General features: G+C 39.2%; 1 protein-coding gene across 2 annotated transcripts in view; it reads right to left on the reverse strand.

Moving 5' to 3' along the window:
- Positions 1-3041: 3041 nt before the first annotated feature.
- LOC131969967 (fibroblast growth factor 12-like) overlaps positions 3042-13174 on the reverse strand; it is a 73539-nt gene continuing 63406 nt past the window's right edge. For both annotated transcript variants that reach the window (XM_059331205.1, XM_059331204.1), the window contains exons 4-5: positions 10112-10310; positions 3042-5316 (exon numbers count right to left, since the gene is read on the reverse strand). In XM_059331205.1, coding sequence (XP_059187188.1) covers positions 5168-5316; positions 10112-10310 — 348 coding nt within the window. In that variant the 3' untranslated portion in view covers positions 3042-5167. The remainder of the gene's footprint in view (positions 5317-10111; positions 10311-13174) is intronic.

Raw genomic sequence — 13174 nt, forward strand, 5'->3', positions numbered from 1 at the left:
CTTTCCCTCCATCAGTCCTTCAGTCCATCTGTTCATCCATCCATCTGTCCATTAGTAAACAACAAAATACAAAAACATTCATCTAAAAAGAAAAAAAAAAAAAAGTGCCGTGGCAGCCAATAAGAGTGGACCTCTGTGACCCCGCCCCCTCAGGGGGGGCGTGGCCTTTAACTGAGAGCAGAAACAGCAGCGTGTTTAATAACGGAGCATGCATCACTGAGAGAAGAAGGTCTATGATTTATTTGTCCTCATGCAAAAATGTTCATCTTAAATGTTAATCTTGATCAGTGTGTGTCAAATAAATTCATAAATATAAATAATAGTTTAGGTCTTTTATTGTGGCGGTTTCCTGTGTCAGCAGATGTCGGCTGATGGGAGGCGACAGTTTCCCAAAAATCATCTCTGCGTGAATTTAAAACTAATAAAGGAAGAATCATCCTGATATCATTAACACACGACACCTCTTCTGTTGTTGATTTGTCTTTTTTCCTGACTTTTGGAATCAGGACGCTTAGAGTTAAGACTTTTGTTTCATTTTTATCCCCAATGCAGAAATGAGCATTGAGTTTATTACTCACAACTTTTCTGATTGAGATCAAATATTTCCTGCTTCTTTTCGTCACAATTTTTTTAAATTAAAAGTTTTACCTGAAAATGGTCAGAGGACGGAAAACTACTAAAATAAGTAAAAAAAAATAAAAATAGAAATGATTGAATTTTGACTGCACTTCCAGAGAAACAGCTGTTTCTGTAGAATTTCATACAGTTGCCTTTGACCTGATTTATTTCTGTGAAATCAAACGTCTTCAAAATTTATCAGTGCATCTCACAGATTTGTAAAAAAATAAATAAAAATGTGTGTAAAACCTTTGCAACCCAAAAATCCTGGTGCAAATGATACTTCCAGCTTCTCTGCTGCTACATGGGCGATATTAAATATTTAAAACACATTATAATTATTATTATTATTACTAAGGCAGTGATAGAACAGGCGGGTTATCATACAACTTTGTGTAAAAGTGTCTCATAAAACAGGAAGTGGAGGTCGACTGGTCGATCTTTGTAAACTGGGAAATGATCAAGATGCTTTTTGGGAAACGTGGTCGGGAGTAAAGGGTCCGAGTGAGAGAAGAGACGTACTGCAGGTGGGACAGTCGGGCAGTGAGCGACTCGTCTTTCTTTTAACATAAACCTGACGAAGGGTTTGGAAAGTTATCAGCACGGCTTATGATATTATTTATCATTTGAACAGGTGAGTTATGAGGAGCAGCTCGTCCTGACTTTCACAGTTGTGTTGAAAAAAATGTCTTTTTTTCTCCCGGTGAGACGATCAGAAAACTAGGACGGTCGGAGTGAAACACTGGCGGGTTTCAGGGCAGTGCTTTTCGTCTAAACGAAGCAGGGCAGTGTTTAATATGTCACCAAATATCCTCTAATCAACCGACACCTGAACACAACACCAGGGCAGAGCCGTGAGCCCGGAGAGGACGCTGCTGTCACATTCTGTCTCCAAGATCTCCCTCCTCCTTTTCATTCATTTAATCTGCTTCAACTGCGGTTACGTATCTGTTCCTCTTCATATATTACAGCTGCATGAGACACGCTGCTGAAAGCTACAAAGAAATGTGAGGGAACTGTAACTTTAAGGACTTCATTACCCAGAAATCAGTCATGTTAAAGACTGTGCTAGTGGCATGACAGAGAATGTCAGTAGATCAGTAGATTCCTAAAGATTTACGCTCACAGTTCTTTAAACATTTGGTTAAACTCCCCCAGCGACAACATGGCGACACTTTTCACTACGCTGGCCTCATCGTCCTCGCTGGTTGAAGACGTCCTGATTCCAGCTCTGCAGCCTCTGCAGGTTAAATGTGTTTTATGAGTTGTCGCTTATCCGGGGATTGTGGTGAGCTTTCCTGCGGGAAATTCTTTTTTTTGCTTTTTAAAGGCATACTATGCAGGAATTTTCACCTTCTGTCTTTAAACACAACATTCAAACTAGGGCTGCACAATTATGGCCAAAATGATAATCACGATTATTAATCACGATTATTCCTTATGTTAGGGAAAACATCTGTATTTTTATTGCTCTACTTCTAAACAAACAACAGGAACAGTTTTTAGTGTCCGGTGCTTGTTGTAAACAAACAGAGATCGCTAAGTGAACACCTCCTGCAGCAGCAGCAGCACATACACACTGTACTGCTACAGAGCTAACTGTTAGCCTGTTAGCAATTTGCAGACTGGACGCTAAGGGGTTAACATCCCCTCCGGCTCTGCAGGTGGGAGAGACTGCTGCAGGAGGATTGTGCCAATTCGACCGAGTCTCCAAAAGTCTCCAATAACACCAGAAAAAGTCGCTGGATTTGTCGCTTTTTTTTGGAAAAATAGTCACTAGGGGGGTCTGAAAAATCGCTAAATATATATTATTTAGGCAGCTACATGAAACCTTAACGATGCGTTCGCCCCCTGGTGGTTGGTGGACTACTGGTGTAGAAAGTGCTTGATTAGATATGCAGGAGAGCCGCATTTTAAAATGGAAATATCGCAGACGATCAGGTTAATTTAATCATGGCGGCCAAAATCATGATCACGATTAAAATTTGTTTAATTGTGCAGCCCTAGTTCAAACCCAGCACCTCCTCCAGAAAACAACAGATTTGGGATCCGGTTGGCGTTTCACCACGCTCTATATGCAATTTTCAGCACTGTGTGCTATTTTTGAAGCTTTGTGCCCAAAGGGTGATGCACAGTAACATCTGGCACACAGCAGAATGAAAGAAAAGAGAAAACCCAGACGGAGGGTTAAGTCACTCTACTGACTGAAATTGTTTTTCAGGAAAAACCTGCATAGTACGCCTTTAATTGTAATTAACAAATAGGAAGTTTGACTGCAGGCTAAAAATATAATAATTATGTTGAAATGTGTTTTTTGGCATCAAAGCCAATAATCAATAATGAAAAATGAGTAATAATTAGTATAAGTAAAACAAAAACTCTGCCTTTTACTAATGATTGGCCCGTGAGCTGAAGAGGGCGTGTCGCCTGCTTGTATTTTGACACATAAAAGATAAATAATAAAAATCACCGCAGCCCATTTTTTCTCAGCGTGTCACAACATCAGTCTGCCGAGGAAAAAAAACAAAAACTTACAATCGTGTTCAGAAACGCACGCCGTGTACATGTTTTCGGCATCGATACATGCTGTGTTATTTGTCAATATGAATGTCCTCAGCAGACTCCTCATATCAAATATCATATCATATCATATGTTACACTGAGTTTGAAGTGGACAGTGCAGGTAACAGAGTGGCTTCAGTCCTGTTCAGACCGGATCACAGTTACACAACACAGCTGCTGTTAGTGTCTCCATAAATCATTCAAACCCCCCAAACGTCTGCGTGGGAGTCGGTGCACTTTAGGAAAATACGGCATGCAATATTTCTGCCTGCAGCTTCTCTTAGCGATGTGAATCCTCTCATCTGTTCCGACCCTGAACGCAGCACGAAGACAGACACAGGAGGAAGCCTTTCATTCACATTCCTGAGCGTCATTTTCATAATTATCACCTTCAATTTTCACACTGAACTTCCTTCCAGAGAGACGATCCATCACGTCACTGTTTCAGCTTTGTTTCAATTAAACCTGTCCAAGGTTTGAAAACTTATTGGTGCGTTCAAGGACCATCTGAAACGAGAGATTAAAAAATCTCAAGAATGTCCATATTTACTTGTTTTGTTTTTCTTTTGGGTTTTAAAAATATTCACAACTCGTCTTCTCACATGAAGGGAAACTAATTGTGTCTTCAAACTCAACATGATGCATTCAAGGATATCATTTAGTTTCAGTGTGATTCATTTGCACATCTGGAACATCTTCAGTTTTCACTTTGCCCTCAGTGAGTGTGTGCAGGTAATCGTGCCCTGACTTTTGGCTCTCAGGTTGTTGTGGGTTTGTGCAGAGCAAAGCCTGTAGACAATATTCATTATCAACCTTACTGATTTCATCTGCACTGCTTCCAACTTTTTATTGTGACTGCTGCACAACAATCCTTCAGGATGAATGAAGTTTATCTTATTAAAATGAATAAAGATTTCATCACCACTTGTTCTAGATTTACATAAAATCATATTTCTTTTCTTTCTTGTGGAAGAACCTTTGACTTCATTCTGCTTTTCTTTAATTTTCTCTCTGCAGCTTACTCCACGACTCTGAAGTGGATTTTCATAGACATGAACAAGCAAAGTAATTCTGGAAGGAAGGCAATGAGTGTAAAAACTGATGGATGCTTCTTAAACATGCAGGAATATGAAGCCGCTGCAGAAACACAAGGATGCTCCTGTAGGAAGCAGACAAACTGTCAGAAATCTGGAAGTTTCTACAAGCAGCACTGATCAGAGTACTCACACACGGAGAGGATCAGCTGACTGACGGGAAACAGTCCAGGAGGTCTGTCAATATTCCTTCTGAAGCTTTTTATCGGCAGTGTCTGCAACAAAACCTCGTCTCCCGACCCCAAGAAACAAAAAAGATGTGGCACAGAACAAAAAAACACTCTTCTCTCTGATTGGACGGAACAGCATGGAGAAGAAGAAGAAGAGGAAGGAAGAGGAAGAGGAAGAAGAAGTAGAAGAAGAAGAAGCGCGGCGTGTTGAAAGTGCGAAAGTTTTTGCATTCATTAAGAAATGAAAGAAGTGAAGTTTCTACATGGCTTAAAGCTTCAGAGTTCTCAGCGCTCGCTCAGCTCGGAAAACATTTTGTCATCATCATGACAGTAATGATGATGATGATGAAGATGATGATGATGATGATGATGATGATTACAACGTAGCGATGAAGAGTAGGTGTGCCAGCCTCCGGATGCTGTATCAGCAGGGCATTTTGCATAAACTGTAAATCATCATCATCAACGTCCTCCAGCCCCTCCCCCTCGCCCTCCCCCGGCAGATTTAAAATATTTCAACATGAGCGAGAAGATTTTTCCCGTTTTTTTTTTTGTTTTTTTTCAGCTTCTTTTTTTCTTTGTTTTCTTTGTAGCCGTCGTCGTTGTCGTGGCGGTTGTTGTCGTTGGTGTGGTTGTAGTTGCTTTTGTTGCTGAACAGAGGGAGTGTTAAAATGGGAGTTCGCCTCCTCCTCCTCCTCCTCCTCCTGTAGGGGGCGCTGCAGGCTATGATCCATCCTGCTCTGTGCAGTCCTCCTGCTGCTCCTCTGCTTCCTGCAGGCCCCTCCGCTCCTCGCTGTTCATTGTCGGGCTCCGCGACGACTTCAGTAGCTTCTCCTCAAGCTCGTGCAGCGACGGCTCCTTATACATACACACTGCAAAACACACAGTCAGTGAAAATCATCTCACAATCATCAGAATAACTGAGAACAAGCACATCATCTTGTCTATCATGTGCAATATATATTTAGATCATGTGCAAAATTATGTTTTCATATGATAAGCAATATTACTTTTTGAATACCATGTGCAATATTACTTTTTAATATCATGTGCAATATTACTTTTTAATATCATGTGCAATATTACTTTTTAATATCATGTGCAATATTACTTTTTGAATACCATGTGCAATATTACTTTTTAATATCATGTGCAATACTACTTTTTAATATCATGTGCAATATTACTTTTTGAATACCATGTGCAATATTACTTTTTAATATCATGTGCAATATTACTTTTTACTATCATGTGCAATATTACTTTTTACTATCATGTGCAATATTACTTTTTGAATACCATGTGCAATATTACTTTTTAATATCATGTGCAATATTACTTTTTAATATCATGTGCAATATTACTTTTTGAATACCATGTGCAATATTACTTTTTAATATCATGTGCAATATTACTTTTTAATATCATGTGCAATATTACTTTTTAATATCATGTGCAATATTACTTTTTAATATCATGTGCAATATTACTTTTTAATATCATGTGCAATATTACTTTTTTAATACCATGTGCAATATTACTTTTAAAAATCATGTGCAATATTACTTTTTAATATCATGTGCAATATTACTTTTTTAATACCATGTGCAATATTATTTTTTTATATCATGTGCAATATCATTTTTTACTATCATGTGCGATATTACGTCTTAATATCATGTGCAATATTACTTTTTAATACCATGTGCAATATTATTTTTTTATATCATGTGCAATATTATTTTTTACTATCATGTGCAATATTACTTTTTAATATCATGTGCAATATTACTTTTTAATATCATGTGCAATACTACTTTTTAATATCACGTGCAATATTACTTTTTGAATACCATGTGCAATATTACTTTTTAATATCATGTGCAATATTACTTTTTGAATACCATGTGCAATATTATTTTTTTATATCATGTGCAATATTATTTTTTACTATCATGTGCGATATTACGTCTTAATATCATGTGCAATATTACTTTTTAATATCATGTGCAATATTATTTTTTAATATCATGTGCAATATTATTTTTTAATATCATGTGCAATGTTACTTTTTGAATACCATGTGCAATATTACTTTTTAATATCATGTGCAATATTACTTTTTAATACCATGTGCAATATTACTTTTTAATATCATGTGCAATATTACTTTTTAATACCATGTGCAATATTACTTTTTAATATCATGTGCAATATTATTTTTTATATCATGTGCGATATTACTTTTTAATATCATGTGCAATATTACTTTAATATCATGTGAATACTTTTTAATACCATGTGCAATATTACTTTTTAATATCAATTGCAATATTACTTTAATATCATGTGAATACTTTTTGAATACCATGTTCAATATTACATTTTTTTATATTATGTGCAATATTATCTTTAATTATGGTGCAATGTAACTTTGTAATATTATGTGCAATATTACTTTTTAATATCATATGCGATATTACTTTTTAATATCATGTGCAATATTATTTTTAATATCATCTGCAATATCATGTTTTAATATCATGTGCGATATTACTTTTTAATATCATGTGCAATATTACTTTTTTAATATGTTCAATATTACATTTTTTAATATCATGTGCAATATTACCTTCAAATATCATTTTACAAACTAAACCCAATTCTTTTTTATTCTTATGTTGTTATTTAAGTTGATCTCCGGAACAAGAATATCTTTCTGGATTATCTATCTTATCTTTTCAATGATAAAAATCTAAAAGCATTTACTATAAAATATGTATGTTTGCATGTACAGTCATGTAATAGAGAGGAGGAAGGGGAGAGGGAGAGGTAAAAGAGAAGGAGATGATAAATGGAGGAGAGGTTGAGGAAGGACGTTGAGTAGGAGGAGAAGATAAGGTGATAGTTGACGAGATATTTTTAAATTAATATGGGGGAGGGGCAGAGGGAGGGACAGAGCCGCTGAAAGCAGAGACGGAGATTCATGTTTCCTGTTAAACCTCCATCTGTGATATTAGAGCTTCAACGTGTCCTCAAAGTCAGAGGAAGTTCCTGCAGGACGTCCTCTGCTGCTCCACCTCTGACCTCCACAGACCTGAGCAACTCACGATGAGTTCAGGTGCAGCAGCAGATAAACTCACGATGAGTTCAGGTGCAACAGCTGATAAACTCACGATGAGTTCAGGTGCAGCAGCAGATAAAGTCACGATGAGTTTAGGTGCAGCAGCAGATAAACTCACGATGAGTTCAAGTGCAGCAGCTGATAAACTCACGATGAGTTCAGGTGCAACAGCTGATAAACTCACGATGAGTTCAGGTGCAGCAGCAGATAAACTCACGATGAGTTCAGGTGCAGCAGCAGCTGATAAACTTACAAGGAGTTTAGGCGCAGCAGCTGATAAACTCACGATGAGTTCAGGTGCAGCAGCAGATAAAGTCACGATGAGTTCAGGTGCAGCAGCAGATAAACTCACGATGAATTCAAGTGCAGCAGCTGATAAACTCACGATGAGTTCAGGTGCAGCAGCAGATAAAGTCAAGATGAGTTCAGGTGCAGCAGCAGATAAACTCACGATGAGTTCAGGTGCAGCAGCAGATAAAGTCACGATGAGTTCAGGTGCAGCAGCAGCTGATAAACTCACGATGAGTTCAGGTGCAACAGCTGATAAACTCACGATGAGTTCAGGTGCAGCAGCTGATAAACTTACAAGGAGTTCAGGTGCAGCACCAGATAAACTCACGATGAGTTCAAGTGCAGCAGCTGATAAACTCACGATGAGTTCAGGTGCAGCAGCAGATAAACTCACGATGAGTTCAGGTGCAGCAGCTGATAAACTCACGATGAGTTCAGGTGCAGCAGCAGATAAAGTCACGATGAGTTCAAGTGCAGCAGCTGATAAACTCAGGATGAGTTCAGGTGCAGCAGCTGATAAACTCACGATGAGTTCAGGTGCAGCAGCTGATAAACTCACGATGAGTTCAGGTGCAGCAGCTGACAAACTCACGATGAGTTCAGGTGCAGCAGCAGATAAACTCACGATGACTTCAGGTGCAACAGCTGATAAACTCACGATGAGTTCAGGTGCAACAGCTGATAAACTCACGATGAGTTCAGGTGCAGCAGCAGCTGATAAACTCACGATGAGTTCAGGTGCAGCAGCTGACAAACTCACGATGAGTTCAAGTGCAGCAGCTGATAAACTCACGATGAGTTCAGATGCAGCAGATAAACTCACGATGAGTTCAGGTGCAGCAGCAGATAAACTCACGACGAATTCAAGTGCAGCAGCTGATAAACTCACGATGAGTTCAGGTGCAGCAGCAGATAAAGTCACGATGAGTTCAGGTGCAGCAGCTGATAAACTCACGATGAGTTCAGGTGCAGCAGCTGACAAACTCAGGATGAGTTCAGGTGCAGCAGCTGACAAACTCACGATGAGTTCAGGTGCAGCAGCTGATAAACTCACGATGAGTTCAGGTGCAGCAGCTGACAAACTCACAATGAGTTCAGGTGCAGCAGCAGATAAACTCACGATGAGTTCAGGTGCAGCAGCTTATAAACTCACGATGAGTTCAGGTGCAGCAGCTGATAAACTCACGATGAGTTCAGGTGCAGCAGCTGGCAAACTCACAATGAATTCAAGTGCAGCAGCTGATAAACTCACGATGAGTTCAGGTGCAGCAGCTGATAAACTCACGATGAGTTCAGATGCAGCAGCTGACAAACTCACGATGAGTTCAGATGCAGCAGATAAACTCACGATGAGTTCAGGTGCAGCAGCTGATAAACTCACGATGAGTTCAGGTGCAGCAGCAGATAAAGTCAAGATGAGTTCAGGTGCAGCAGCAGATAAACTCACGATGAGTTCAGGTGCAGCAGCAGATAAACTCACGATGAGTTCAGATGCAGCAGATAAAGTCACGATGAGTTCAGGTGCAGCAGCAGATAAAGTCACGATGAGTTCAGGTGCAGCAGCAGCTGATAAACTCACGATGAGTTCAGGTGCAGCAGCAGATAAACTCACGATGAGTTCAAGTGCAGCAGCTGATAAACTCACGATGAGTTCAGATGCAGCAGATAAACTCACGATGAGTTCAGGTGCAGCAGCAGCTAATAAACTCACGATGAGTTCAGGTGCAGCAGCAGATAAACTCACGATGAGTTCAGATGCAGCAGCAGATAAAGTCACGATGAGTTCAGGTGCAGCAGCAGATAAAGTAACGATGTGTTCAGGTGCAGCAGCAGATAAACTCACGATGAGTTCAGGTGCAGCAGCAGATAAACTCACGATGAGTTCAGGTGCAGCAGCAGCTCAAACTCACGATGAGTTCAGGTGCAGCAGCAGCTGATAAACTCACGATGAGTTCAGGTGCAGCAGCAGCTGATAAACTCACGATGAGTTCAGGTGCAGCAGTTAATAAACTCACGATGAGTTCAGGTGCAGCAGCAGCTGATAAATTCACGATGAGTTCAAGTGCAGCAGCTGGCAAACTCACGATGAGTTCAAGTGCAGCAGCTAATAAACTCACGATGAGTTCAAGTGCAGCAGCTGACAAACTCACGAGGAGTTCAGGTGCAGCAGCTGATAAACTCACGATGAGTTCAGGTGCAGCAGCAGATAAAGTCACGATGAGTTCAGGCGCACACAGGAGTGCGTGTCTCACCTTCGATGGGTCTGGGGACGAAGTGTGAGCAGGGTTTGGTCTTCTTCACGCGGTTCCCCTTCATGATGACGCCGTCCTTGTTGAGGCCCAGGAACCAGGCCCGGCCCGACTCGTGCTGCCGGTACAGCGTGGACGAGTAGATGACGTAGTAATTCTCAAACACCGACTCCTTAAACTTACACTCTGCTGTGAACACATCCTGACACACACACACACACACACACACACACACACACACAAAGAAACACACACAGTGAGGACACAGTTCACAGCATCAACAGCTGAATCTTAAGCTTTTTAACTTTTTAAGCTGAAATACTTTTACTGTCTATTTTAAAGCAATATTTTGTAGTTTTACATCAATTTTGAATGCAGGACTTGTAATTGAGTATTTCTGCTCTGTAGTATTACTTCTTTAACAGAAGTACTTCTTATAGGGCTGGGCAATATATCAATATAAAAAATATATCGATATATTTTTAAATGTGATATGGAATTAGACCATATCGCATATCGATATAGTTCAATTTTTTTCTTTTTTTATATATGAATGCTGCCCTTAATAGGGTTTGTCATATTTAGATCTGTTGTAATGTTCGTTATTATTTTCTCATATAAACCTATTTATTTCATATAAACATTCACACTGAAGGCATCAAAACTATGAATGAACACATATGGAATTATGTACTTAACAAAAAAGTGTGAAATAACTGAAAACATGTCTTGTATTTTAGATTCCTCAAAGTATCCACCCTTTGCTTACTAGAATATAAGACATGTTTTCAGTTATTTCACACTTTTTTGTTAAGTATATATTTGACTTTGACTGAACATTTGCTCTCACTTTGCGATAAAAATATCGGGATATATATTGTATATCGATATTCAGCCTCAATATATATGGGGATGTGACTTTTGGTCCATATGGCCCAGCCCTAACTTCTTCCCTCGCTGCGTGTGATCAGATGTTGTCACATATTAATGGCAGATGAAGATGGAGGAGCCGTCCTGCGAGCTCAGAGGCCCCGCTGTTTAAACACTGTTTATCTGAATCATCACAAGTCTTCATTTGTGATGCAGGCCACCCGCTGGGAGGGAAAAACACTGTTTCCATCATCCATTCCCTCCGTTTCCTCTCCACCTTCTCTCCCCTCTCTCCTCTTCAGCAGTGATTCTTTCACTGCTGCTGTCTGAGTTAATGAACTACCCCGAAAATATTCACATTACAGGATGATGAATTTGCAGCAGACCCAAATAATAAAACATGTTAAAATTGTTCTGCTTGATGTTTCCTCGTTCAGCCAAACAACATTTAAACCGTACAAGAAGCATTGAGAAACTTGGAATTAATGTTCTATGTTGTTCTTAGAGATGTTCCGATGAACCTGGTCTCACAGGAATCCGTGAAATAGCCACGGATTCGCTTAACTCAAAATCCGTGAAATAGCCACGGAATCACTCAAATTTCCGTGAAACTGACACGGATTTCACTACAATGCAAGTTAATATTTTTTCCTATTGGTTTGTTCCAAGTCACGTGACTTTCAAGGTTCCGGCGGTCAGAACAAAAAACATGGCGGACAGTTCTCTCATTTTTAGTGAAAAAAATCAATATTTTGACTTAGTTTCTGCATAAAAATGGATTTTGATCACATTTCTAGTGAGATATATATGTTTTATTTTCTAAATATTCACTCAGTGAATGTACATAATCACTTTGTATGTTGGAATAGCCACGGGATATGACTGTCATTAACTTGCATTGTAGCGAAATCCGTGTCAGTTTCACGGAAATTTGAGTGATTCCGTGGCTATTCCACGGATTTTGAGTTAAGCAAATCCGTGGCAATTTCAAGGATTCCTGTGAAACCCTTTATAAAACTTAATAAACTTTATAAAAGTTTATTTTCAAATAAAACAGTAGCCCTATACAAAACAGTATTGCAGCATAATCCCCCAGAGAACATTTTTGCCCTAAAAGCCTAAATTTGGTGCCTCTCGCACATTCTAATTCCACTATTTCATCTTGCACCATTGCATATTTTAGAGAATTAGTGTAAAGGAGAGTAAGGGTTCTTATATGTTTTATTTAAGGCCTCTTATTTTGACAGTCTTCTTGTAAATTCTGTGGTGGACTCTGCTAACACATCCATGTGCTCTTATTTTGAAAGCTTACATGTGTTTTCTTTTATTTTGAAGGCGGGTCTAACATGTTCTTACCATAACGCCTTATGGTGTGTTATATTAACACTCATATTCGGAACTTGGAGCTCGGAGCAACGTCGAAAATTCTGACATTCGTGTAGACCTTGAATGCACCATTAGTTGCCAGACTCTCTATGTGCGCTGCAATGTAAATAGTCTAACTAAAGGAACATTAATCCTCTTTTTTACCGACAATGTTTGTCGCTGAAAGTGGGGGGACGGATCGGGATGACTTTGTGTCCCTAGTGCTATCTGCGTGCACACTGCAAAAAAATAAAAGTTGGGTGAACTCAAAATTTCGAGGCAACAAACTTCGATAAAATTTTAAGTTGGACAATTAAACTAAATATTTTAAGTTTTGTTTTTGACTTTGCTCAACTCTGAATTTCTCTGGCACGATTGTAACGCCGCTATGAATGCCAACTAATGTTGTGAACACAATTTTGAGTTAGCATTGATACGCTAATGGCTACTCTTGTAGCTGTAACAAGCAGCGCTGCTAGCATCAGTTAGCCGCTAGCATCAGTTAGCCACTAGCATCAGTTAGCCGCTAGCATCAGTTAGCCGCTAGCTTTCGCTAATGACTAAATTTCATAACAAAGAAATAAGAGTTATCAGAACTATTGTCCCTTGTTTTGAACCCCAACTTAAAGATATAAGTAACAACAACTCACCAACTTGTTTTTGAGCAGACAACTGGCTTCCTTTGTTGTGCTAACTTACATTATTGCCCTAAATGTCAATAATTTATATTTCCAAGTTTTACCAAATTAAATCACTGTTTTAGGCCAAAAAATCCATGTTGGTTTTTTTGCAGTGCATGCTGGTGGGAGATTCCACACCGCCGACATGATA

The sequence above is a fragment of the Centropristis striata genome, chromosome 4, assembly GCF_030273125.1.
Source record: "Centropristis striata isolate RG_2023a ecotype Rhode Island chromosome 4, C.striata_1.0, whole genome shotgun sequence".
NCBI classification, from domain to species: Eukaryota; Metazoa; Chordata; class Actinopteri; order Perciformes; family Serranidae; genus Centropristis; species Centropristis striata.